Here is a 24,407-nt window from a genome sequence, read left to right as displayed (position 1 = left end):
TAACTGAAGAAATCAGATTGAGTAAGAAATTGTATTTTGATAATGTCACTCGAAAGTACTGCAAAAATAGTAAAGTGATATGGAAGGAATTGAATAGAATTCGAGGTGATAATAAGCATATGTCTACTATACCTGGGGAACTCGATGGTGATAAACTAAACAGTTTCTTTGTTAGTGTTGGTGAAACAATATCTAGATCTTTTAAATGGCATCACCCGCAGTGCATTCATTCTTTTAAGTTTGATAATATCGATTCAAACAGAATGCTCACATTATTATCGCATTTACCAACAGATAGTAGTATGGATGTGTTAGAAATAGATGCAAAGCTTCTGCAGATTGCTGCACCAGTGATTTATATGTCTCTTTGCTGTTTGTTTAATGAAAGCCTAACAACTAGTCAAGTACCTGTACATTGGAAGAAAGCAAGAACTACACCTGTTTACAAAGGCAAGGTTCGAAAAATGACCCTACCAATTACCGGCCAATCTCTGTAGTTTGCCACATATCTAAACTGTTGGAGAAAGAGGTCCAAAAACAGTTGTTGAAATATCTTCAGCGTAATGATCTAATCAATATTGATCAATTCACTTTTCTTCCCAAACATTCAACCCAAACTTGTTTGCATCGTGTTGTAGATGACTGGTATGAAGCGTTTGATAACAATGAATGTGTAGTAGCTTGTTATCTTGATTTATCTAAATGTTTCGATAGTATTCATGTGAATATTTTGCTGACCAAGCTTAAATCGTATGGAGTTCAGGAATATGAGTATAAATGGTTTTCCAGTTATTTACATGATCGAGCTGTCCGAGCACATGGATCTTTATCAAAGTTCCGTGACATTAGAGTGGGTGTGCCCCAGGGTAGTATTCTAGGGCCCATTCTATTTTTGTTATTCATGAATGATGTAACTCAGTGTCTTAGATTTTCACAATGTAACATATATGCGGATGATGCGATTATTTATACCACTAGTAGGCCAGTTGATGAAGCATCCTCACGTCTGCAGTCAGATTTGAATGATTTATATCTTTGGTATACTAGGAATAAGTTAAAGATCAATGTTCATAAAACTAAAGCAATGGTTTTGAGTATCTCCAAAAATATGATCTTGATATCTTTATTAATGCAGAACGTATAGAGCAAGTTCACAGTATCAGGTATTTAGGTATTTAAATTGATGATAAGTTATCATGGAATAATCATGTACGACAGTTAACGAAGCAGCTAGGTTGTAAAATCTATCTATTACAGAAAAATGTGTAACTTTGTCAATCAAAATGTGTTGAACTTTCTGTACCTCACACTGATACAACCTTGCATAGATTATGCTTCTTCTGTTTGGGACCATTGTACTTCTAAATCGTTGGATAATTTGTTACGTCTGCAAAAGAGAGCAGCAAGAGTAGTGAAAAGCAATTATGATTATGTTAATAGTCATGGTGCTGATCTTATCAAAGAACTTAAATGGCAATCATTTGAGCATCGGCGAGATTATTTTTTGGCAACATTAATGTACAAATGTATATATGGAATAGCTCCCACTCGTATGGTTAATGAAATAGAAATGGTCTGTGACAGGCATTCTCATAACACTCGTTCAGCCGACTCACTCAATGTGGTAATTCCAAAACCAAATCTTGCATGTTTCAAGAAGTCATTTCTCAGGAGCACACACGTATGGAATTCATTACCAGACACTCTACAAAATGCCCGGACTGTTCAGAATTTTAAATGTATATATAAGCAGTTATATTTTTTGTAATGTATACTTTTGTTGTAACCATCTCAGCTGCAGATAATCTTTCCTGCTACTTTTATGTCAGTATTGCCAATTGTTGACATGTTTTTTTTTTCTCTCTTTTTTGAACCTCCTTCTGCGAGAGACAGCGAGGGAATATTATCTTGTTTCTCATATGCTCATGAATCTTACGATTATTCATTGGTGTGTGTGTGTGTGTGTGTGTGTGTGTGTGTGTGTGTGTGTGTGTGTGTTTGTGTGTGTGTGAGTGGGTGGACATGTATGCTCATGACTGTGTGTGCTTAATTGCGTATTACTCCCATATTGACAAGTGTGACATATTTATATTTTTATGCCGGCATTTATGCCAACATGTTTTCTGATGCTAGTGTCAGTTTTTTCTGTGTCTTTCTCTGCAGTCTTTTCGCTAAAGGATCTACAAATATGAATCAGAAAATATGAATTTTATGTTGTTGATAATTAACTATCTTTCTGATTAATTATTTCTATTACTGCAGCTGATTTGGATTTTTATACTGATGAAAATTATTGTAATGTTTGAATTTTTTATTGTAATTTTATGTTTTATCTCAGGACCCTGATGAAAAACAGCTTATGCTGATCAAGCAATCCTGAATAGATACATTTCAATAAATAAGTAGATAAATGAATGAATAGAATTATGCATTCTTAAGTGAATATACTATGTCATCATCCTCGCTCATTGTGATTTTTTAATGGATTTTGAAAGCACCCGCATCGGTATCTCTGTCACAGTAATTATGAATCTCTGTACCCGGTATAGCATATTTCATGGACAATCAAATTCAAAAGTCGAAAAATCAACTGAACGTCTCTTTTAAAAGCTTACCCGCTTTCACATAACAGAAATGGCAGTAGCCACCATATATGGAAACGAAATGAGATGTTTGAGTTAGTTAGTAGACAGCCAATAGAGTTATACGGTGAGATTCTCCACGTGGTCGTTCAAAAATGTTTGACTTCATTAAATCTATGCGAACCCGTGATACAAGTTAGTGAAAAAGTGCTTTGCCTGGAATAATTTTACTGCTAACTCACCTGCACGCAACCTCCGATATATTTAGGGAGTCTGTGTAAGATCAACTACAATTTAAGAAATTATAATTTCATTGCTAGCACTACTTCACCCTATTGATAGTAAAGTAAAAATGACATTGGCTTCGTTTTTTGTTTTGTTTTTAATTGGGCAGGACCCCCATGAAGAAATATGCAGAATTGCTAAGGGTTTGTGAAAAACTACAAAGAAGTGAGGGATTTTTCTTCTTTTTTTTTTGCGGATAGCTGCTCTTACCACCTTGGCCACCGTCAGGGCGCGGAGGTTTGGGCTGGGATCCTGACGAGCCGTCCTGGTTCAAACAGGTGATAGGAGAACACTTTGTAAGGGCCTTTCTAGGCTTCCCCTTCAGCGCAAATGAGCCGGTCTTCGAGAGCTCCACACAGAGGAACTTGGTCTTCGAACACGTCTGTCCATCGAGATTGAAATTGTATTGGTGATTGTTGAATCGCAGTACGCCTCCCTTTTCAAACGGACGGTTGGCTTCGTAACCGATGTCGAGATTGGCAGCAGCCACCTTTCGTCCTTTGCCGTTCTTCTTCGAGCTCCCCCAGGCTTCCAACGTCCACCCTGGCTCCATGTCCAGGTCGGTTGTTGCCCTACCGTCGTAATTGACGCTGATGGTGAGGGTCATCCGGTTTGACTCGCCGGCGCGTACAGCGGTGAACGGTTCACGCACGATGCCCATGTTAGTGACGGTGAACGTTGGCTTCGGAGCGGCTAAATGTTCAGGTGGGACAGGGTTGACAGGAAAGATGGGGATGGCAGAATTGCGGAAAGAGTTGGCAATGGAAAGTGAATCGTCACTCGGCAAAGAAAGTATGATTTGGGTACAAGACAGTGATAAGTTTTGTAAGTAAACGAAAATTTAACCATACATAATTGGCAAAATATCACTGACTTTTAAGAGGTGCACTGCTACTTCTTTTGTATGGTTTCTAATAGTTGCAGTTTAGAAACACATGGAATGTCGATACCACCAATAAGTGGCATTGCATGATATCAGAATAATCTTAGCTGTGAAGCCGTCTTCAAGGCACAGATACAATATGTACCAAGAGTAAGGCAATATTAAATTTATATACGTTGATATCATTCAACAAACGTTAGCAGGGGGACATTTGTGAACGGAAAAATGGGAGAAAATTTGAAACTTCATAGAAAAAACGGCAGATCGGGAAGAGAGGACGTCAAACCATAGAAATAAATGTAGGAATCAATATAATGTATGTGCTGGTTAATGTTAGCCTCAAAGCTGTGCTTGTACACATCGGAAGAGGAAGGCTCTAAACCATTCTTGTGAAGTTACTAGTTTCTGAAAATTCAGCTGCTCTCAAGGAAGATTATGTTTATGGAGTTAGCCATTAAAGGATAATGTATCTCCTATCCAAAATGAAATAACGAAAAGGGTTCTTTTTAAGTCCTATCTCCAATCAGTAAATATATGTGTCCAAGCTTTGGCGCGCTTTCAACCTTTTACAGAAAGGTTTCATCAAAACGTCCAACAATTAAATGGACACTTGTAATCTCAAAGAGACAACAATGGCACCTCGGACTTCTGGATAGTTTGTGGCACCATCACTTTTTTCCAGTATCGCTGGCTTGCCTTACCAGCACATCTGACCTTCTTGCATCCCATGAGATTCGAAGCCTGATTTGATCGCGCCAGGAGCTGATAATTTGGGTTGGGATTGTCCTTCTGAAGTCTGACACACAGGAACTTTACGTCCGTACACTTCCGTCCACTCAAGTCGATGGTGTGAGAAACGCGCTGCAAGAAGCATAATCATTAAGGTAGGATGTTACTGACCATAGTTATATATATATAGTATGCATGTATGTATATATATATATATATAATCATACACGCACGTAATATTCTTTGTAAGTTTTACGATATATTATACACATAATATGTATTATATATATTCTTTATTCGTATTAAAACAAAAAATAGAGGGCGCATGCGCCCCCTTGATTTTGAAAGGCGCCTCCCATATTAAGGAATTCCTTGATCCGCCCCTGTTACCATAACTATTATAATCAGCGTTTCTATCATTGTCTTATCATCATCATTCATGATTAGTGATACTTTTGCTTTATTTCCCCCTTTCCTGAGCATGTACTTCTCATTGCCATAGACATATATCTTTAAATTTTTTATTGTTATGATATTACTTCTGAGGGAAAAATGTTTGTTTGCTTATTTTTGCTTGGTTAAAATTATTTCAATTTAATGAAAAAATTTTCCGTCTGATGTATGTCAAAGTTCATTAATTTTGATTGAAAATCGCATACTGTGTACAAATTGCATCTGAAATGTCTTCATTGTACATTAACAAGGAAACATAACAATTTTCATCTTTGTCTTTTTCGATTTCAAACTATCTTTGCCATTTTTTAGAATATAATGGTAAAAAAAGAAGAATTTTTGAAAAGTCAATTCTTACAAGTGAGGCCAATAAATCTTTGACATACAACAATAAAAAATAGAGTAAGTTAATTTCTCTCCATGACATGTCTCTTGTTCAAGGGGCCGTCACAACAAACATAATAATACTACGCAATGACGGTTGGTGAGATGACAGTCGTTTCCTCATGACAAAATGACTAGAAAAAAAAAGTTTCCAGGCTGTACTCACAAAGGAAAAGGAAAAGAGGGGAGGGAGGAATCATAAATACCCTGGTTTCATTTCAGGTAAATTTGAATATACCATATGATGACGAGAAAGAATTAACATATGCACTTGTCAATACTACACCATAGTTCAATATATTATTTTAGATAAGCGAAATTATGCATTTAATGATAAATATCTATTTATCCTCATTAATTGTAATCTTATAGAAGTTTTTAATCTTTTAAAAGGTTATGAAGGCTGTGAACTGTTTTGGACGGTTATGGAGAGCAAAAATGCATGAGATCTATGGTATGTTTTTGGATATCTCGTCTGTTGTTTTTTGGGGGTATCTATGGTAGTTTTTTGTTATTTCAAATGAATGTTATTGCAGGTACATGTTGGATGTTAATCTATGTTTTTATTGTATGGAAATTATTGTTATACCCTTGAGCAAAAATACATGAGATCTATGGTATGCTTTTGGATATCTCGTCTGTTGGTTTTTTTTTCTGGGGGGGGGGGTATCTATGGTATTTTTGTTATTTCAAATGAATGTTATTGCAGGTGCATGTTGGGTGTTAATCTATGTTTTTGTTGTATGGAAATTATTGTTATACCCTTTAGATTGACATTTTCCTTATACTGTATCATAAATGTTGCTGTTTCAAAAAGAAAAAAAAAAGGAAATAAAATGTGATCCATAAAGATACATGCACCTACCTCGAATCCGAAAGGTTGACTCGGCGTAAGAGGGGTGTCCTTTTGAAAGGTGCTGAGCACCTGGTCCGCGGCAGAAATTTGTGGCCCTGTCCCTGCGGCGTTCTTGCTCCCCCATGCCTGCAGCTTCCATAGGTTGGATCCCTACACGTGACAGAAGGTCACAAAAGAAGCCAACACGACAAAATTTAATTGAAAGACGGACATCAGCGTTTCCAATGCATCGAGAGTAGTGGAATAAAAATGTGCGTTTTATTCCTACCATTTAAAGTCAACAAGCATTTGAAAACCATCACACCTGCCTCAAAGTTTTTATACCTCTTCCTCCACACTCTATTGAAAAATTAGATTTGTTCCCCACCCCTCTTAATTTCGTTGTTTTATTCCAACAAGCAGGAAAGTATAATTATTAAGAACAAAAATAGTTTTTAAACCATATTTTCACGGCCTAAATATAATTTCAATCATAAAATAATGACATTGCTTAATTTCCTATTCCTCCCAAATTTCTCCACCCCCTTCTTTTCTCTTTCCTCTCTCCATTCTTTTCTCCTCGCCCTTCCCCTCACCTTCTCTTCTGCTCTACCACAAAATATGTAGGTTTTTAAACAAGAAAGTATTATGCAGAGGGGTGAACATTGAGGTATGACTTTTTCTTCAATGGGTATCCATTTTACAAAATGGAATTTGTAAGATCGCAAACTACTGATCTATGTTTTTGACAAAAATAGTCGATTCCTGCTGTTTTATATATATATATATATTTTGTCAGTATGCTCTGTTTAAATGCAGCTCACCAGTTGCGGTCTTACAAATTTCATTTGTGCATAAGGGGACAGATGGAAGTAAACTCAGACATAGGCTTTGTTGTGAGAAAGCAGTGAAAGAGGAAAAAAAATTGACAACGGCTTGAAGGTAGGTTATTCTCTCACCGATACTCTCGTGGTGTCATGCGTGTCGTATCTCACGTCGACATTAAAGGTGATATCGTTTCGTTGCCCTTCATTTAGTTCTACCGCCGTTGGTAGTACGCTATTCACACGGATGGTTGGCTCTGAAAGATAGCGATTTACATGTATGTTGGCAATGTTCGTCTAGTCTTCATAAGCCTACAAACACACACACACACACACACACACACACACACACACACACACACACATGATTTTGACAATCAATCTCATTCATGCCTTTGACCTTCCGAGTTATAGTTAAATTGAGAAGAGTGTCTGAGAGATCTTATTATGAAACTAGACTTGGAATTTGTCAACACTGACAAATTAGGTGATCCGATCTATTCGGAAATCAATGATTTGAGTCCTGATCCCAATATGCATGACCATACAGGTTTCATCTGTGTTTAGGGACATTGGCCGTGTGATGTTTGGATTCTCATTTAGAAAAGGGAGTCAGACCTGCCATCTTTGGTACCGAATTCCGTATACACTTCGAAGATACAGAATGAAGTATATTTGACCTTTGACCCCTCTTTGCACACCCAAGATGGAATCTGAGCAAAAAGTAGTTATTTTGTAAAATGATCCTTGCGACATCGTCTATACGTGTGCAAAATATGGCAAAGATAGGACAGGTATTCATCAAGATACAATATGTAACATTTATGACCTTTGACCCTAATTTACATACCAAAGATGGTGTCCGATCAAGTAGTTGTTATCTTATGAAATAATGTATGTGACATGAACTAAACATGTGCAAAATATGGGGGTGATAGGGCCTGTTTTTCTTGAGTTATTGAAAAGAAAGTTGCAAAAGAAAGAAATATCTCAATACATCGAAGATAAGCTTTAATTTCAACTAAGTTTTTTAACGTGATCCCGACATCGTATCAAAAAACGACGGTTACTCATAAGATAGCGCAAAGTCTCAGCTACAACATATTAAAATCTGAGAGAAATTCACCGAAGGGTAAGTGAGCTAGTGCTCGATAAAGACATGTAATCATGTCAATTTTCACATCTAGAAAAATTCCCTCCCATAGAGATAACACGTCATAACGAAGATAGAGAAAGAAGTACATATGACTTTTGACCGCACTTTGCACAGACAAGATGTCATCTGAGCAAAAAGTGGTTATTTTGTGAAATGATTCTTGTAACATGGTCTTTGCGTGTGCAAAATATGGGAAAGATAGGACATGTATTCACCAAGATACAGGATGAAACATTTATGACCTTTGACACTAATTTACATACCCAAGATGGTGTCCGATCTAGTAGTTGTTAATTTATGAAATAATGTACGTGACATGAATTAAAATATAGGGGTGATAGGGCTGTTTTTCATGAGTTATTGCAAAGAAAGTTGCAGAAAGAAAGAAATATCCCAATACATCGAAGATAAGCTTTAATTTCAATCAAATTTTTTAACGTGATTCCGACATTGTATGAAAAAACGAAGGGCATATTACAATAGCCCAAAGTCTCAGCTACAACATATTAAAAACATAAATGAGCTAGTGCTCGAAAAAGATAGTCATGTCAATTTTCATTTCCAGAAAAACTGCACTCCCATAGAGATAACACGTAAACTGGTCAAATTTGACAAGATTATTTTTAATCCATTTTTACGAGGTGATGCCGTCATCCACTCAAAATGTTGTTACTTCAATTATGAAAGAACATTAAATAAGCTACAACATACTGAAATCTGGATGAAAATCGGCAAAGGATAAGTGAGATACTCTCGAGTGAACTTGAAATTTGATGACGTCATTTTGAAAATTTACTTTTTTATTTTATTAAGAAATTTGATATTTTTTGATCATTTCTTCAGCATCACCAACCCATGAAATGACATGTACAATTCATCAGCTTTCAAAATATGTAAAGAAAATGGGGGTCACCGTCCATCCTGACGAATAAAATCGGATTTAAAATTGGCGGTTTTTTGCCATAGTTGCACTGTTACATATATCGCCATTGACGAGCGCGCGGAAGTTAAACTTTGACGGGCCCGTATGACGTCATATTGAGTCAGATTGACTTGAAACTTGGTATAAATATTCCTTGACATTTCAGACATCCGATAAAAGTGAAAAAACGTGAAATTTCTATTGTATATGAGCTGTGCGTGCGTATATGTGCGCGCGCGTACGCGTCCGTCCCATTTTTTCAATTTTTCAAAAAATACTTCAAATGGTCTGAAACGTGTGTAAAAAATTTTGAGCTCGATTGGAGCATGTAAATATTTCAATGCGCGCTTACGCGCACGTTTTAAGGGTATAGATGAATTTTGAGAATATGAGTAGAATTAACTTCACTTGAACTAAATGTGACGTGAATTTCATTGAAAAATTCAATTCCATTAAAGAGATATAAATGAAAATGTTTTTTCATGTAATGACGTCATAGTGACGTCACGGTCGACTGATCACAATGATTTTACTAGATCTGTCGTATTTGGGACACGATACATATATCGTATAATTTTGAAATTAATAGGCCGAGGACTTTCTGAGCTAACCTCTGCACAATTTTTGAGGAGAAAGAAGAAGAAGAAAGAATCCGTACAGACACAGGTGATCCAAAAAAACAAGCAAAGTTGTATCAGCTGAAAGGATATTATAACAGAGTGGCTTGTGAGAGGATTTATCCCCTTTATTTTGCATGTTGAAAAAAAAATTCGAACGTACCAATCATTCCAAGAATTACAAGTTTCGCAGTCGACGTTCATGCATTAATCGCAATTTTCTAAAACGTGCATGCATTTGATACACATACCTTGGGAGCACTGCTGTCTCTTGCACGAAACTATGGAATTCGTGGAATCTCTCCCTATCAGCGTGTACCTGGGTCTGGGGCGCCCTCCTTGACCAAACTCAAGACAGAGGAAAAGTTTTTGTGGAGAGCAACCGAGTCCACGTAAGTCTAACCTGCAAGTCAGATATGGAGTTGCGGAAAAAAACAAACAAACCTAAAACAATCATTCGTCTTTTAAGGAAAGCGTAATATGTGAATCATCACACCAACACTTACAGCAGGTCGCAAGTGTCATTGCAAATAGTGGGACAGAAATCAGCTGAGTCCGTGTCATAGAATCACTTCAAAATAAATCTTACTCTAAAACTCCATTCTGTGAAAAGATATGCACGATATCTGACCTCTGACGGCGTCTTAACAATTCTGGCACACTTTCATGAAAACATCTCCTCTAACAGCCAGCAGACATTGAAAATGTCAACTTTCTATCTAAAATCTAAATTTTACTCACACGGAATTGATAGCTTGGGCTTCAATTCGGCATTTCATTCCATAACAAGTTTTTAGGTAAAGTCAATGAGGCTAAATTTGCGTTTCTGACCACAAGACCTGCACCAATTCAAAGTGCTTCGTAGCGAGCACGGCGTGTACGTAACCTTCGGCTTTGATCGTCTGCTACAGGAATCGTTTCTTTCGGCGCTTTGCTTGAGTTTACTGCCATACGTGACCATCAATCTCTAAAAGTGGTTTTCTGTTTCTACTCTCAGGAGAAACTCAAGTACAGTGTGCAAATGAAGCAATAAATCGTCATTTTTGGTCAATTGTAAAATGTATATTCAAAGTCATTATCGATGTCTCCAAAACAAAGCAAACAGAATCAATATAAGATTTATGTAGGTCTGAGATACCGAAATAATCAAATCAAAATCTGTGTATCGCGCAAATATCACCAAGTTTTTTTCAACAGCCCTTGGTGCAGCTCTGTCTCGAGCAGTGCTGTGTAGAAACAATACTGTCCATCAGGAATGTGGTATCTTTGGAAGAGCTCTTTGACAGTCAAGGGATATTTTTGCTAGTTTTTATTTTTCAAAATCGGTAATAACTGGCAATTCTGTAGTTTTTATTTCTGCATATTTGTTTCATTCAAATTTGAGTTATTGCAGTCAGAATAACAGTTCTACGTAGTACTACGAGAATCAAAAAAGTCTACCTCGTGAAAGTTAGGTAAATGTGACATGTCTCAACTCGCACACTACAAGTATGTTTTCTCTTTATTTTATTTCTTTTCCCTAAGAAGGAGGCCTCCACCTACAATCACATATATGCTACCGTCAGGAGTGCAGACCTTAATTTATCTGTTCCCTTGTCATGTTTTGTCTTGTTTTTAAATTTGTTTCAACTTACGAGAATAAAGAAAGTTGCGAAATAGACGTTCATAGACAGTAGGTAGAGTGGTAGTTTATTGTCCTTCTGTCAAAATGTTTTACGATTTTGGACACTTAATTCCAGAACGACGTACCTTGTAGAGACGGTAAATGTGTTAGAAGCTCCACGGCTAATCTCCCGGTTCCGATCTGATCCCCTCAGTAGCTGCTCGTTTTCGTCGGTCCTGCTTTCCCCGCTGGAGTCAGAGCTTGTGAAGATGCCCAATCGCCACAGGTCGGAGGTCCCCGACCCACCAAAAGGATTTGGTGTTGGTTCCAAGCTCACGGATGCCTCCAAGTTTAGAGTTGTGGAGCCGTCTGGACGGTTTCCTGTACTGTCGGAACTCATTGCCCACCCAAAGGAGCGGATCCGAACCTGAGGATCGTTACTGCCTCCCCCACCAGCACCCCCGGAGCCACCAGCACCTCCGGATCCACCTGGACCACCGGACCCACCTGGACCACCGGACCCACCCGGACCGCCCGAGCCACCGGACCCACCAGGTCTTGATTCTGTACCAGAACACAAATATTTTAACAAAGATGATCACACACAACACACACACATACTCATACGAATTTTCTCTTTGTCCCCCTCACCCGTTCCCAATCCTTGTTTATTTTTTCTTTATTTTTTTTTTATCTTTGTTGATAGTAACGGCTTATTTGTTTCGTTTCGTTTTTGTCTCATACGCTCCTTCTCGCATGAAATCTCTATCATTTTTGTCCATCTTATTTTCCATCCTCTTTCCGGGCCTATATACATGTCATGTCATCATTATAATAACTATCACCAATTTACACATCTTTTCTTTTCACTTTGCACTTTCATATGTGATCACTACAATTGGGGACATATGATAAAAGTTGGACTAAATTGGATGAGTAAAATCTTACAAGCACATGTCGCAGCAACGAAGCTTTGATCAAAATCGGTGAAAATTAAGGAAGCTAAGAATTTTGAGGTTTCGCTCTTGTCATGAAAACAGTTCTTGGACAGACAATATCAACATGCAAATAATGAGTTGATGATGTCATCTTGAAATATTATCTTTTTTTCAGGGGGGGGGGGGTCAAGCATGATAAGACCACTGTCTAAACACTGCTCAAAAGCTACTTTATCGGTTTGATCATGATTTTGAAGTTGCACAATATTATTCACTTTAATTATTTGTATAAGATCAATGGATCGTATTGTAAATAAATGACATTATAAGCTTACTCTTTTGCATATTCATATCAATTGGTCAAGACCTATTTTGAAAAAAAAAATCTCTTACATTTTAAAGCTTCTTTACTTTTCATCATTTTGATCAGTGTTTTTTTTTTTTTTTTTTGCTTCTTTCTTTTTTTCTTTTTCTTTTTTTACTGTTGTTCTAGTAGCATTTCACTCTTTCTTCTCAGACCAACTTATTTCTGATCTGGAGTTCCTCTCTTAGAATTTACTAATGGGAAGCTGTGAGAATGGTGGCCTCACCTTCGCGGCAGCTCTGCTGTTGGCATGAAAGAACTTTCTCCAGCAAAAATTCAGTGGTTGGTCTCTCTCCTTTGTCGAATTCGATGCACAGGAATGGGTAGGTACATCCAATTTCTGCCGCCGGAAAGTTGAAAGATCCGCTGAACGTTACGGGCTGTCCCGGTCGCCAGATCTTGCGTCTTCCGAGGTAATCTAAAATATCTCGGACTTCGTTGAACCTGCCGATTGGTTCATAAATTGGTGGCTTGAATTCAATCAGTTTCATACGAAATACGACATTTAAAGCATGTTTATTGATTATCAATACTTACTGATATATCTGCTTGCAGAAGTCGGAGATAATTCCTGAGCTATATCTCGATTGAGCATGATACTGGCATTGATATTTCAAGAAAGCATAAAGTAACAAAATCTATAACCGTGCTTGATAAAATTCCCTGATCTTCCAACATTCCTTGATAGTTTTGGGGGTTTTTTTTTTCCTGTGGAGTGAAGATTACTTGTGTGTACAGTTCTATCTGTATTTTATTTCATATGTGTACATAATCATTTATAAGATGACTTTAGTGTCTTTATGAGATATAATCTACTAAAGTATTATTTCGGTGAACTATACATCGTACAAACTGAAAATATTGTCAGGTTTGTGCGTAAAAGCTGCTTGTAGAAATGTTGGCTAGGATGAGTAGACCTATACAATTTTACATGAGTGACATCAGACCATAATCTAAAATGGCTTATGATTGGTTCTCAAAGTGTCAACATTGTTGAAATATCGTTTCATTACGTGGATATTTCGTGGAGAACGAAAGACTCCTATCATGGTAGGACATATTTTGTATTTCAAAATAAAATGTAGGTTTTCTGCTATGGTTTCAGCCGCTTAGCTAAGACAACGAAAATTGTTGCTTGCTTGTTTTTACGCTTAAAAATGGACTGTAAGCAGATGTGCAGGAAATGTCTGCATACCGCGGAGTTTCGCGACACTGCATAAAAAATTAACAGGGTATTTGGGGTTCCAAGGAGGACCACAGTTCGGGGTTCCGACAAGTACTAAAGTTGGGCAGGAGCCAACGATTATAAAGGGAAATGACCCGCTACTCCAGACAGGGCATCATCACCAGCTTAGAACAACCAAGCAACCACGCAAGCTCAAGAACTGGAAACTTATCGAGTTTGTATTTATGTTCTTATCAAGCATGTAAACCATCTCAACTTTAGTATGTTGGCCAGTATAATGAAATCATTGTTTATTGTAAGAATACGGTGCGATTGGCTACTTATTTCGAGGCACACTAGCTGCGCAAGTAGAACGAGTTGATGAATGAATGGTCTGTTAACAATCTGTTGCGTTTAGAGATAGTCAACCATTGACTGTAGGTCCCTATAGAAAAGAGTCCCATGCAGTCGCAGGGAGAACTTCCGTTCCCCACATTAAAGGTACTGTCTACCATTGGGAGCAGTGCTTAAAAATTGAATCGAGATACATGTATTACATTTGATGTATATTCGTATAGGTCAAGGGTATCACATAACATTCTACAATATATCAAAAATTGCAATAAAGCCTAAGATATAAGGAGATATAACTATTTTTCTGAATAAACCATGATTGTAGACGGTTTAATCTAGACACATTCTTATCATAACCATTAGACACATTTTTATTGTAACCATTGTTCATACTTTGCACATTTAGATATACTTAACATTGATTGTGCCGAATCCAAAAAAAAAAAATGGTTGTTTCTATTCCGTACTCGCATTTTAGAAATATTTCGAAGCACTAAAGCTGGGTTTTTTTGTTTCATTTTTTCATTTGTTGTTGTTTTGTTTGTTTCATCTGCAAATTGTAAATTATGCCTTTAAAAGAGAAATTTGATTTTCACAATTCACATCATGCAGTATATAGAAACTCACTCTGGAAAGCCCGAACAAATTACACTGAGCAAGGATGATTACATAGAAGCTTCACTATGCTTGAAAATGCATAAGTGGGGGCTCACCATAACGAATGCACAAGTAGGAGGCTCATTACATTTCAGAAATGTAGCAATGGAATTCCATTACAATACCGGTTTAGAAGGTCACTCGTGTATGATTAATGCATGTTTTCTTCTTCTGTCCTGCTTCCTTGAATCCCTACTAATGCAATAACCAATTTATAATTTTTTCAAATATAATAATCTCAAAAGCATCCCGAGTTCTTCATTAAAAGTCCCCTGTGACAACTCCTTAAGTTTGTATCATCTGTTTGAGATGGAACTGAAACAAAACTGAATGAAAAATAAATACTACAAAACGGGTATGTTTTAATATTTACATTTCATCGTGACCCTCGGTATGTAAAGAACAATAAACACAGATAATCGTAGCTATAAGAGGTGAAGGTATTAATTGTACTCGTAATGCATGGACGTTTCCAGTCATTTCTGCTCCAACAGCTTGACTAGAAAGGCAACCAGTTTTAATACTGAACCGACGCAGCGGCCTTACGTACCTGCTATCGCCGTTTGCATCGTTGCTCGTAAACACGCCGACCCGCCACAGTCCGTCACCTGAGATTGTGTCCGTGTTTTGGCTTGGAGTGAGTGTCACGTGAAGAGTCATTCGAGCCTGCCCGTTGCTCCTAATGCTATAAGGATCTAGTGAGGCACTCATACCATCGTATCTGGCGGTAAGACCTGTAAGAGGGAATGAATAACAGATTTGTTGAGCATGACATTCAGGGAAATATCTCTGGAGAGCTTCCTTTGTTATACTACACGCATGTTCCAGTTACACCCCGCGCTTCCCTCTGACCCCCGTTTTAGCTTCTCTCACGAGGAAAGTATTACACAATACAATGTAATTAGCTCTTGTAGGATGTTCCTCCCACCCAAATCGAAAAGCTGCAAATTGCGTTATACCTGCCTTCAGCTGTTTTACCATGTGTTACTTCTTACCAGTTATACTTCAAACTTTGATTTATTTGTTTAGTTTGTGTCATGTTAATTCGTAAAAAGCGGAAGTAAATGAGCCGATGATCTTAATTGCGGCGTTCAATTTCCTAAATTGAAGATTTTATTGAAATTTGCTAATTTGAAAATGTTCCTAATTTGAACATTTTATTTGAAGATGATCAATTTTCTACATCGTGGAATCAATTAAATGAAGGAAATCGAACAGATTTATGAAGAAGGGGTAATGTGGGTAATGTGATGAGGATGGGGAGAGAGAGGCGAAAGTAACTCATATCAGCACAACGGTATACACCACTCACAAAGACTTATCATGTATGTAATTACACTGCGAGTCAGGTGTTAAATATGAAACACCGAGCTGGTGTTAAATTTTTGGTGTTCATTTTTTGGTGTTGAATGAACACCCCCGGGTGCGACTTCAAAATATAAGGCTTTCTTTTTAAAGACAGGTAATTAGTTATTGTTCTTCTTGTTGATTCTGAACTTAAACAAGATGAACAAGGACTTTCCGATAAAGTGCTTGATTTGAAAAAAAAAAAAAAAGTTGTAACCACATTGTCACCAGAGTAACACCAGTTAGTGTGGTCTCTTATTGACACTGAGTGGATGCTATACCATTGACATTAACACCAGGAATATCAAATCAACACCATGTTTTGTAATTGTTCAATTAACATTCACAGTGTCAAAAAATATCTCCAGTTACAATGTCAAACTAGCACTATGAATTTCCAGGTGAAAACTTTTCAACACTGTCGCAGCATAATTTCTACACCTGTTGGTGTGGTCCTCTACTGACACTTGATCAGTATTAGATACGCGTTTTAACACCCATAGTGTTGAATCTAACACCAATATTTTTCAGTGTATGTTTAAATGTAATGTATATATTTTGAAGAATGAGGGTAATGGGGTAAGGATGGGGGGCAGAAATGGGCGAAAGTTTCTTTTAAATCAAGCAAAGAGGTGGAGGTTTCCTACACAACCCACAACCCAGGCTTATATGCATTCAAATGCTTTTGTACTTATCATTCTGTGTTCATGTATTCTGAGTTTTTCATTTCAAGACATTTTGAATTATATTGTTATGGTCCAATCGGCAGTGCACCAAAGAATAAAATGACAAATTAGACATACCCCCTTGATGACACCGTACGCACTAAACCAAACAATGCAACAATTTAAAGAAAACTGACACACAACGATTTCACATAGTCCCGCAAGAGTTTAACAAATAAAATATCAATATACATAAACAACACGCATAGGCCTACAATGTTCGTAGTATCAGTTTTCATGTAGTCGAAATTGTTTTTCTCAAAGGTGTCAATCAACCTCCCCTATTATCACTGATTATGCTCGTTTGTATACAGTGCCTGATGTGCATTTATATGGCTGCCATTTTACCCTCGTTATGCTCATTAAGTTCAAATTTTAGATTGAACATGTGGATCTATTCACGGCCAAATAATCTTCATCATGAAGCTCAATCTATTCAAAGCTATTAAAAAACACACACATATACGGCAACAAGCTAACAAAGTGCAAGATTTCTTATGCGCTTATTTGGAACACGGTTGCATTTTCATGAATTTGAATGATCGACGAGATTCCATCGACGCGGCGTGCCGGCTTGAAATGAATTTGAATGCTTATTGCTGAAATGCATGCTACTACCTTTACAGATTTGAATGACGCAAATGAAAAACTGATTGCTCCGATTTCGAATTTGAATGACCGGATTTTGAATTCGATTGCTGCTTCAGTGCTACGTGCGTGAAATGCCTGAAATTGAATGCTCAGAATAGGAACTTGAATGACAAAATTATGAAATTGACGGGAAAAACCTACAACAAAAGCATTCACAATGTATTTTATAAGGGAAATAAAAATAATTGTCTACCAATCGGAAAATAGTTCTAACTCAACTGGGAGTCTTGATTCTTGATAATACCCGTACTTTCAAAGAACTTTTGAACATGTTGAAAGTTTCATTGCGACAAGAGTGTTTGCGACAATGAAAGCTTTTGTGAATTAGATTGCAACTGTTGACGAATTCTGACGAAACGTTAAATTCGCTACGTTGACAGACATTCACCGCCAAGTGAGATACTCTCTTTACATCTGTTCGGAAATAGAGAATATTGGGTATATAGTACATAAAGAAGATATGTAACTGTAAATATGGCAAATATGTATATTTTTACTTTGCCCTTACCTGATGGGCAGTTGAATTCGGAGCATAGTTTTACCATGCCTCCCTGGTGTGCCAGATTGAATGACGGAGAAGCGGCATCGTTCTTGGCAAACTCAATGCAGAAGTAGGGATGCCTGTTTGAGATGACGCAGACCTCTCGGAGATCAAATTGCGTTTGTCCTACGAGTTTCAACGGATTCCTCGCACTGAGGGCAAAAATAGATACAGGAAAATAAACGATTGAATTAATTGACGAATAAATAAATATATGAATTTCAAAAGTCAGTTAAGCAATGAATGCAATGAAAATAAGAAATAACTATGACAGATGAAAAATAAGAATGGGAGAAGAAAAAAAAGAAGAAGAAAGTGCGTCTCATGTTATTCGATTATTTACGGCCTAAACTGAGGATCTGACAAATGGGTCTATGAACAAAACAAGATCTTACCCGCAAAAGTCAGGACATGTGATAACGATTTGGTGATATCTCCATCTCCCAATGTTGGATATATCCCCACTCCCATCGTTTCGTCTTGCCTATGTACAAAACTGAGTTTTGCGATTGTTATTATAGATTCTTTTTGTTATTATATTATTTTTGCAAGCTAGTATTAGAACCTCTTTTTTCCATTATTTAGAAGTCATGGATCTCTCGTACGTGTGAGGTGTGCGCATGGTCCTAGAATCAAGAATGTTGTTCTGATAGGCATATTTCCGTCCCTCCCCGTACTGGTCGTCTGAGGCGTAGACGCCCATTCTCCACAGGTTCCTACCGCTAACGCTGTCCGAGCCGGTGTCGGGCGTGAGAGTCATAGAGACGTACATGCCGGTTAGGCCGTTGGGCTGGTAGCCGCCGGTGATGTTATAACCAACTTCCACATTCTGGAAGAGAACAGTCGGGCCTTGCTGGGCCGAGGCTGTTTATATCAAATTAGATTTTTTTTTATTAGAGAGACAAATGAAAAAAAGGATAAAGACGGTAATGAGAACAGTAGAATATGAACCCTTGACGCTGTCGAGGGAAGAAACTGAGTGGTTAGACAATTTATTTGGATCCCCATTTCCCAGGTATCAGCAACAGACATCAAAACCACAGCATCACTCGTGCCGCTCTCTTTTGATTCAAATACACATGGACAGAACCATACAACACATAACATCAAGTTTTCTCTCACACACGGGTACAAAACCCCATACACACAAACACACACACACACACACACACACACACACACACACTCACACACACGTATACATGCACACTCTGATCGGTCATACCACAACGGTAAGACGAGCAGACAAGTCGGGAAGGAACACAAGGGGGAACCACAAACTCTTAACATAACTTTTGTTGTGGGTATTACATAGACAGGTAGGGTTTGCGCTGGCAAACAAGTAACACAGACTCCTGACAAAAACATATACTTGAACACAGACAGACAGACAGACAGACACAGACGAACAAGAAGACAGACAATGCAACATGATGGTGATAATTCTGACATGGTTATGAAAATGTAATTTATGAAGTGTGCAGGAAGCGTAAGGGAGGGTGAACGGAAATATCAGTAACATCTCAACTCACCTGCATTTCAACTGTGCTGAAACCTTTGGACAAAAGCTTGGAAGAAAGAATTCAAATCCTCAAAAGACAAAACCATGTAAATGTTCTTTTCAAAGCCATAATGACATATGCATTACCCTCGAAGGTGGACACGCGCACGTTTACCTATATCAATCCTGAAGATTGACGAGATTATGAATTAAAGATAGTGACTACTAAGAAATTCTGGGATATCTCACCTATGATAATTTTACTACCTAAAGATCCGAGTCCCTCCATATCGTCGAATTTCTTTTAAAAATTTGAATTTCGTCGTCGTCATTACTTAGATTATTGTTTTATCGAAAGAATTCTAAAATACTGTAGCTCATGACTTTAAAAAAATCGGAGTATGCATGTTTTACCCTCTCTTCCAAACAGCAATCGAGATATTTTTTTTCCAGCCCCAAACACTAAGTAGGGTACATGTGCATTCACTCTGCACATGGTGGAAAACAGTATCACTTTCTTCGGTTTCTGTCTTTTGACAAAAACCCCTGAAATTTCTTCTTCTGAACAAAGTTTTCCCTTTCCCTGTCTCAGATGATCTTTCTTCGTTGGCATTTTCCTCCCTTCCCGAAACTGTGACCTTTGACCCCTTTACTTTTATCTCCAGAAACATGTTATGCCCTTAACTCTTTTCAACTTGTTCAATGCATCGATTGATAATTCCGAAAAGTCACTAGAAGATTACAGGCTTTTATGAGGACATAATTTGCATTGTGTGTTTTCCTTCATAATTATTCTAAGAACTAGTTCTTACTTATTCCCTGCTAACGAGTTCGTCGATTCACGTTTGGATTTTGTAATGACGTGTATGTCACTAAGACATTTAACGTCAATTGTCTGACATTCTTGAGAAAAATCGTAGTCAAACACGTTGCAGCCAAAGGCAGCGAGGTCTGTCTTGAATCTCCCATGGACGCCGGTATGGGCAGGGGAAGTTCCGCGACAATGGTTCGGGAGGAGACAATCTCGTCCAAGATCTATACGAGTGGGTGACGAGAAAAGACGGAAGAACATTAACTGAACATACCTCGCCTACTGCTGACGTGTGGCATTTACAAAGGAATTTAAACATAATTTATATGTACGTCTAGAGACATGTATGATGGGCTGTATAGCTTATTTTGCGATGAATCCGCTCCGTAATTACCCAGCCGTCTTATAAGTGCCATACGCTTTCTGCGACATTTATTATTTACGTACATGTATATAGGCCCTACTTGTTACTTCTTCCTTGTTTCAGAATGCGAACTGACATCAATTATGTCGATGACTGCGTTCGAAACAGACGTTGATACATCATGTGTTTTCATGTCAAAGGACTTTATCATTTTCCTGAACAGCATTCATAAATGCCGCAACAAGATCAAAAGGCATTGATAAGGACCGCCTTATATGCCTGAGAGGGAAATCATAAACATCATTAAGAAAAACATGCGCAACAAATAAAAACATAAACATCACATAATGATTGCGGTTCATATATAAAGCTGTTGCATCATGTCAAATTCTACAACTAAGGTTAACTTTTTCATGAACAAAGTGGTAGTTGATAGGTAACCCTTTGCCTACTTAAAGTCCCTTGCAAATACAGCAAGATGTCTTTTAATTTGCATCTTAAAAAAACCCCACGCAATAAATGTATCAATAATATGAACACTTGTGATGCCCCAATGTCCATAATGACTAGTTGCTTATGTCGCAAAGAAAGGCAGATAGAAGATATGAAGAGAGTAATGAGAACAAGAATGAAGGAAACAAAAGGTAGTGCTTCTCCAAATAACCGGGTTTTAAGTGAAATCTTAGGAAGGACGAATCATACGAATGTCTTGAGGAAATTCCACAAGATAATGAGAAAATTCGGCTCAGAATTAGAACTATGGCAGTATCAATCATTCCTGAAATGTTATTCACTATTCACTTTTATAATGAAACGGTGGTATCTTTCTTTTTATTCAACTCTTTTGACTTCATGGATTCAAGATTCAGTTAGCTTATAAAAAGTAGGTCAACTGTGTGTTGTCCCGTAGTCTCGTCCTCAACAGTTTGTTATATTTTATTCTAGGGTTTTGTTTTGTGTGTGTGTGTGTGTGTTTCATGACTACTAGTTTTCAAAGTAATAAATCTGCGAGATAAGCAAAATACCTGCTTCGCTACACGCCACCCTGTCAGAGCCGGTGTTCGTTTGTTGTTGTTGTTGTTTGATTTTTTGTTTCCTTCTTGGTTTTCATAATTTGATAATGATCTCCATAGCGAATCCCTGGCTCACAAAATTGAACACAAATAGAAAGGTCAGACCACGGAGATAGGATCCCTGCTCTGACCACGTGATCTAATATTACTAGTCCAAGGTCCTTTGGCATAGTGATGCCTAACTTCGTATCGACAGAGCTTACCAAAAAATAAAAGAGTTAAAAAGAAAAAAAAACTCTGGGAGCGACGGCGTGAGGCCTGCCAAAAGAATTAGGCTGCGGGAAATGTACTGCGTGTAGGTGTTGTAATTTCTGACAACGGATTCGAACCGAGGATTCGAATCGTGATGAAGATATTGTAATGAGTCACTAAAATGATTTTCAAAAAAAAAAGTATTGAACACTTGAAAAGAAAGCAAAGAGAGGAGAAGATATAATCAATGATTGATGTTTGTAGTTTCCACATAAAATCATACGCTATATGGGGTTCAAATTACGTTATTTCGCAGATGACAAATAGAACTTTGCTTTATCTAATTACAGTGCAGTTCCTATAGGACCTACATGTTTCTGATGACTTCAATAAACGGAGTAAAATCAACTGAAGTGAATGAAATGAATACGAAATTTCAATTTGACTGAATTCAATCGAAATGGCTGAGGTTTCATCAAAAATATGGAATGCAAAAGTTTCACAAGTTTTCATCGAAGTTACATAAGATGAAACAATTTCCCTGCACATTAGATGAGGCGACAGCCACTAACTGGCACCTCTCCTATTCAATTCTGCACAAACGTATCATCAAAACGGTGTATATGGTCCTGAACCTGGCAATTAGAAGCCTTTCCTACAAAACAGGTCATTGTTGCTTAGTTACATACTTGTATTTAATATCAACAATCATTCGGTGCTGAAGACAAAAGAAAAATGTTTTTGATGTCATGTTTAAACAAAATAAATTTAGGCGAAATTTTTGTAGGTAGTTTTCTGCTGATATCACGGACAAGACTTTGAATGCAAAAACAGATAAACACCATTTTCTCTTTTTTTGTGAAAGTAAGGACATCATCAACTAAAAAAAAATCTTTTCAATGATACTGCATTCGTTGCATAACAAGAAATGCTTTTGAAGATGTCATTGACATTACAGCTTATATTTTGATTTTTTGTTCTGTTTTCAAGCAGATTTAATGTCAACTCTCACAAATTTATAACAACGGATATATTGGTTTTTGTGGGTCTTTTTTGCAGTTTAACCCTTTATTTTGTGAAACTTTATATAACTTTCTAACTTCCTCCCAAGATCGATAAAATTTTCTGCAATTATTCATGTTTAATTTTACCCTAAATATTTACAGCAATATTGAACCTAGACTGAAATTTCACTTTGATAACAATTAAGTCTATTTCGTTCAAATTCATGAATTCTTCCGTCGAGATGTTTTCATTGCAACTGATATTGTCAATCATTTGCAAAGTCTATTTCAGTCTACAACTACAACTTTTTTCCACTTAGGGGTACAATGTATTATACTTTCTAACAGCTTTCGTACTGACCTTTAGAGAGCAAATGCGCATAACAGAACGGATGTGCCAAAGAGAGCTACCCGTAATGTTAAACGTGCAGTGCGAGGAAAGTTTCATCCCTCAATAGAACTCGACGAAGAATTGGTAGTTCATGCTGCAATTCACCTGAAAATAAAAAGTAACACAAGGACACGTGGTTGCCATAGATACGGATACAAACAGACCGGAGGAAGAAGGGTGGAATACCGTAAAAAGTCATTTTAAAAGCAAATTTAAATGTTTTTCAACATTATTTTCGAACGAGTTGACTGTATCTGCTCTTTTGATATTAGCGGGGAGACGTTTTGCTGCTATCAGTGGAAAGCTCATTTTACACTGGATAATCAATTTAGTGATGATTGGGGTTGAACTATAAGAGAAACCTTCAGTGGACTTGGAACGAGAATTTCTATTTAGAGGTGGTAACAATACAATTTGATTCTGGATGAATTCTGGACACAAGTTGGGCTCTAACCTTGTAAGCAGGAGAAAGTTATACAAACATTATTTTGAATTTCATCGCCTGTTGTATTAGCAGCCAGTGTTATTTACGCAAGATAAATAATTTTGCAGCTGAGTTTGGGAGTTTTGAATATTACTAACTTTTCAGCTGAGTATTGAAGTTTTTGAAGTTTACCAGTTTTTGTATCCGGAATCCACTCTTTAAAAAAAATGATATCACAACGGTCACGGCGTGACATTTGAGCGTGGAAGCACAAGTCACAAGCACATTTATACACGTTTTAATTTTCAAAGGTATTCATAGTATAGTTAGACGTCAAGTAAAACTTTCACTTTTACTATTAGATATGTCGTTTAATCTATTCATGAGTCCAAGTCTTTATAATTTCACATGCGGTCTGGAGCAGAATAAGGGGATCAAATCAGCATTAGTTGAAAAAAAAAATGATATCTATCTGAAACGTTGTCACCTTAATCACTGTCGATTGTTTGTAAGTCTTACCTCCTGGAGATGGTTGCCAACGGTCTCCCGGCACGGATCTTGCGGTACCGCGTCTGTCTCACCAGCGAGGTTAGCCTGGTCTCACCTGAGAGCTGGTACTCGGGGGATCCCAT

The 24,407-nt window shown here is 37.4% G+C and overlaps 1 protein-coding gene across 1 annotated transcript in view; it reads right to left on the bottom strand.

Moving 5' to 3' along the window:
• The window catches only part of LOC139729942 (uncharacterized), a 32,170-nt gene extending 7,763 nt beyond the window's left edge, over positions 1-24,407 (bottom strand). Inside the window, exons 1-13 of the mRNA XM_071640862.1 lie at positions 24,295-24,407; positions 21,896-21,962; positions 20,443-20,551; positions 18,621-18,879; positions 17,983-18,167; positions 15,302-15,485; positions 12,802-13,019; positions 11,420-11,837; positions 9,922-10,073; positions 7,111-7,232; positions 6,182-6,322; positions 4,452-4,611; positions 3,078-3,560 (exon numbers count right to left, since the gene is read on the bottom strand). Of these exons, the coding sequence (XP_071496963.1) occupies positions 3,078-3,560; positions 4,452-4,611; positions 6,182-6,322; positions 7,111-7,232; positions 9,922-10,073; positions 11,420-11,837; positions 12,802-13,019; positions 15,302-15,485; positions 17,983-18,167; positions 18,621-18,879; positions 20,443-20,551; positions 21,896-21,962; positions 24,295-24,407 (2,611 nt within the window). The remainder of the gene's footprint in view (positions 1-3,077; positions 3,561-4,451; positions 4,612-6,181; positions 6,323-7,110; positions 7,233-9,921; positions 10,074-11,419; positions 11,838-12,801; positions 13,020-15,301; positions 15,486-17,982; positions 18,168-18,620; positions 18,880-20,442; positions 20,552-21,895; positions 21,963-24,294) is intronic.

Source organism: Diadema antillarum, unplaced genomic scaffold (genome assembly GCF_040938485.1).
Source record: "Diadema antillarum isolate AM-2024a unplaced genomic scaffold, OU_Dant_1.0 seq00000271_RagTag, whole genome shotgun sequence".
Classification (NCBI taxonomy): domain Eukaryota; kingdom Metazoa; phylum Echinodermata; class Echinoidea; order Diadematoida; family Diadematidae; genus Diadema; species Diadema antillarum.
This window is presented reverse-complemented; position numbering and strand designations above follow the sequence as displayed.